The sequence below is a fragment of the Typha angustifolia genome, chromosome 6 (assembly GCF_048772165.1).
Source record: "Typha angustifolia cultivar Huaian chromosome 6, ASM4877216v1, whole genome shotgun sequence".
In the NCBI taxonomy this organism is placed as follows: Eukaryota; Viridiplantae; Streptophyta; class Magnoliopsida; order Poales; family Typhaceae; genus Typha; species Typha angustifolia.
The window spans coordinates 2,768,572-2,771,413 of NC_133244.1; the positions used below are offsets into that span (position 1 = coordinate 2,768,572).

The window sequence follows — 2,842 nt, forward strand, 5'->3', positions numbered from 1 at the left end:
CTAAAATAACTAATACACCCTTAGTATGACTTGATTGAGAATATTTTTATAATTTTCTTAGTATAATTGACTTAACCAGAGGCTTGGTTTAGTTTAACTAACAAATCTAATAGTAGAGTATTTTCTGCACATATTCGCTAAATTATAAGGCTTGATTTGTAATTAGTAAAAATATAAGGTATAAACTATAATTTCGTTAAAAGACTGAGTGTTATATAAAAATTTCCTAAAAATTTAATTGGGGCCAAGTGGCCTTTAATTTAATTTCTTTCTATTCAACTCGCTTACTAAAAAGATATATAAGTACTCTTAATCTATATTAACACTTCAGTTATGGATCTTTAAAAGTGCTCCATTAATCAACAAGAGACGAAATCAGGCAATCACTTTCCGGGCCACCGTGCGTATATTAAAGTTAGAATCTCTCAATCAATTTCTGGGTAATAGGGTTGGGTCTTTTATAAAAAGTTCCTGGAGAAGTTGCATACCTTCTTTTTCTTCAATCCCTCACTGTACCGTTCCCTTGCTAACTCACTTTTCATCTCTGCCAGCACTACCCCAGGGCACTACCATCAAAATTCACGTGGGTTTGCTTCAGTTTTCGAATTAAAGAAAAAGGCCCGTTATATCCGTTCTTGTCCGGTAGCATCTGACACTCCCCTACCATGTGATTCCTCCTGTCTCTCCCTATACTCCTCACCTCCCGGTAACCAAATCACAAGATAACACATCTCCTCGTCCTCCTCCACCAACCTCCATTCGCCTCCGACAAAAATACCAGCTGTGAGTGTAACTCACACTTGAAGACTTTCAAAGTATTAAGATTATCTTCTTCTCCTTCCTGTTCCTCTTCCTCTTGGATTTCGTCTGATCCACCAACAATGAGGCTGCATTGCTTATTCCGATTCGGGTGCGGTATCCATCTCCTAATCATTCTTTTCCGTCTCCATCCATGCGCGGCGACCTCCTCTTCCCTCGTGGGCATCAACTACGGGCGAGTGGGCAACAACCTTCCCGCCCCGTCGGCTACACTTCCACTATTAGCGTCCATCGGAGTCGGCCGCATCCGGCTGTACGATGCCGATCCCTCCGTCCTCCACGCCTTCGCCAACACCGGCATCGAGCTCATCGTCGGCCTCCCCGACCGCTGCGTCCCGGTCGTATCCGACCCGAACGAAGCCCTCTCCTGGGTCCAAGACAACATCAAGCCCTTCGTCCCCGCCACCAAGATCGCAGCTCTGACGGTGGGAAATGAAGTGCTCACAAGCAACAACACCGCTCTAGCCCATTCCCTTCTTCCAGCCATGGAATCCCTCCACTCCGCTCTCGTCACTCTGGGCCTCGACCACCAGATCGTCGTCACCACTGCCCATTCCCTCGCCATTCTTTCCACCTCGTATCCTCCTTCCTCCGCTGTGTTCCGCCGAGACCTCGTCCCCTACCTCTGCCCCATCATAGCCTTCCACGCCAAGACCAACTCCCCCTTCCTCGTCAACGCCTACACCTACTTCGCCTACGCGGACGACCCCTCAGGCGTCGACATTGCCTATGCGCTCCTCGAATCCAACCCCGGCGTCACGGACCCGGTCACCGGACTTCGATACGCCAACCTTCTCCTCGCCCAAGTCGACGCCGTCTACCACGCCATCACCGCTGCCGCCGGCGAATCCGCAAAGGCCGTCGAGGTCAGGGTGTCGGAAACGGGATGGCCTTCTGCGGGGGACCCGAACGAGACAGGGGCGACGCCCGCGAATGCGGCAAAGTACAACCGTAATGTGATGAAGCTGGTGGCGCAGGGGAAGGGCACGCCGTTGAGGCCGGGGTTGCCCGTTAGGGCTTACGTGTTTGCGTTGTTTAATGAGAACCTTAAGCCCGGGCCCACCTCCGAGCGCAATTATGGCCTCTTCAAGCCCGATGGAACCCCTGCTTACCCCCTCGGCATCACCGTGCCACCCGAGAATTCCACCACCACCGGTGGCGGCGGAGGTGGTGGGAGCGGCGGGGGCGGTGATGACATCTCCGGTGGCTCCGATGGCTTTTACAGCATTTCGGCTGCTCCGGCGGTAAGTTTCTATTTTCTACTATTACTACCTAAAGCATCTTGTTAGTTTCTCAAATTTATTCAATAGATTTACGGAAAATGTTTTCTTTTTCCAAAGGAATGGACGAGGAGGATGATGGCAGGAGCATTAGCTGTGTTTGGTGTACTGACACAGTTTGTTTGAGATCGAGTAAATGCTGAGAGCTGGGGAGGTTTGGTTGTAGATTAGGTAGACTATTGCCTATTTTTTTTAAAAATAAAAAATAAAAAAAGTAAGTTTTTTTTCGTATAAGTGGTGGTGGTTAATTAATGATTTGGGATTTGACTCGACGCCAGAATTTTAGAGCGTTTAAAACGGGAACGCTATTTGATGCATTATTTTTTTACCAGTGAGATTTTCAATTAGTCGGACCATGCAAAAACTCTGGTTAATCTCTCAATTTTAATAGTTAAATAATGTCTAATTTGAATCATTTGAGTAGTGCGAGGTAAGTGGTGATTTTAAACGATATTGGATTGTGTGATGCGACATCCATCACGTGATCTGTCTCCTGAGTTGGCAAGCCACTACATTCTCTGCAGCAAAAAGTTGTGGTAAGGTAGATAAAGTATAATTTTTGACCAAAATAACACTATTTTAAATTTAATTTAATAAAATAACTATAGCCCAAATATATTGTCAAAAGGGTCCCATAAATTATTGCCATATATAAAACGCTAAATTAAAAAAAATTGCTGAAACAAACGTTTTTCCTAGAAAATAAAATGCTAAATACTTTAGTGTTTCTTTTTATGCACTTT

General features: G+C 46.0%; 1 protein-coding gene across 1 annotated transcript; it reads left to right on the forward strand.

Annotated features, from left to right (window-relative positions):
• The first annotated feature begins 689 nt into the window (after window positions 1-689).
• Window positions 690-2,432, forward strand: LOC140761154 (glucan endo-1,3-beta-glucosidase 11-like). Its single transcript, XM_073098360.1, has 2 exons — window positions 690-2,063; window positions 2,160-2,432. The coding sequence occupies exons 1-2, from the start codon at window positions 882-884 to the stop codon at window positions 2,223-2,225; spliced, it is 1,248 nt and encodes a 415-aa protein (XP_072954461.1). The 5' UTR covers window positions 690-881; the 3' UTR covers window positions 2,226-2,432.
• The last annotated feature ends 410 nt before the right edge of the window (window positions 2,433-2,842 follow it).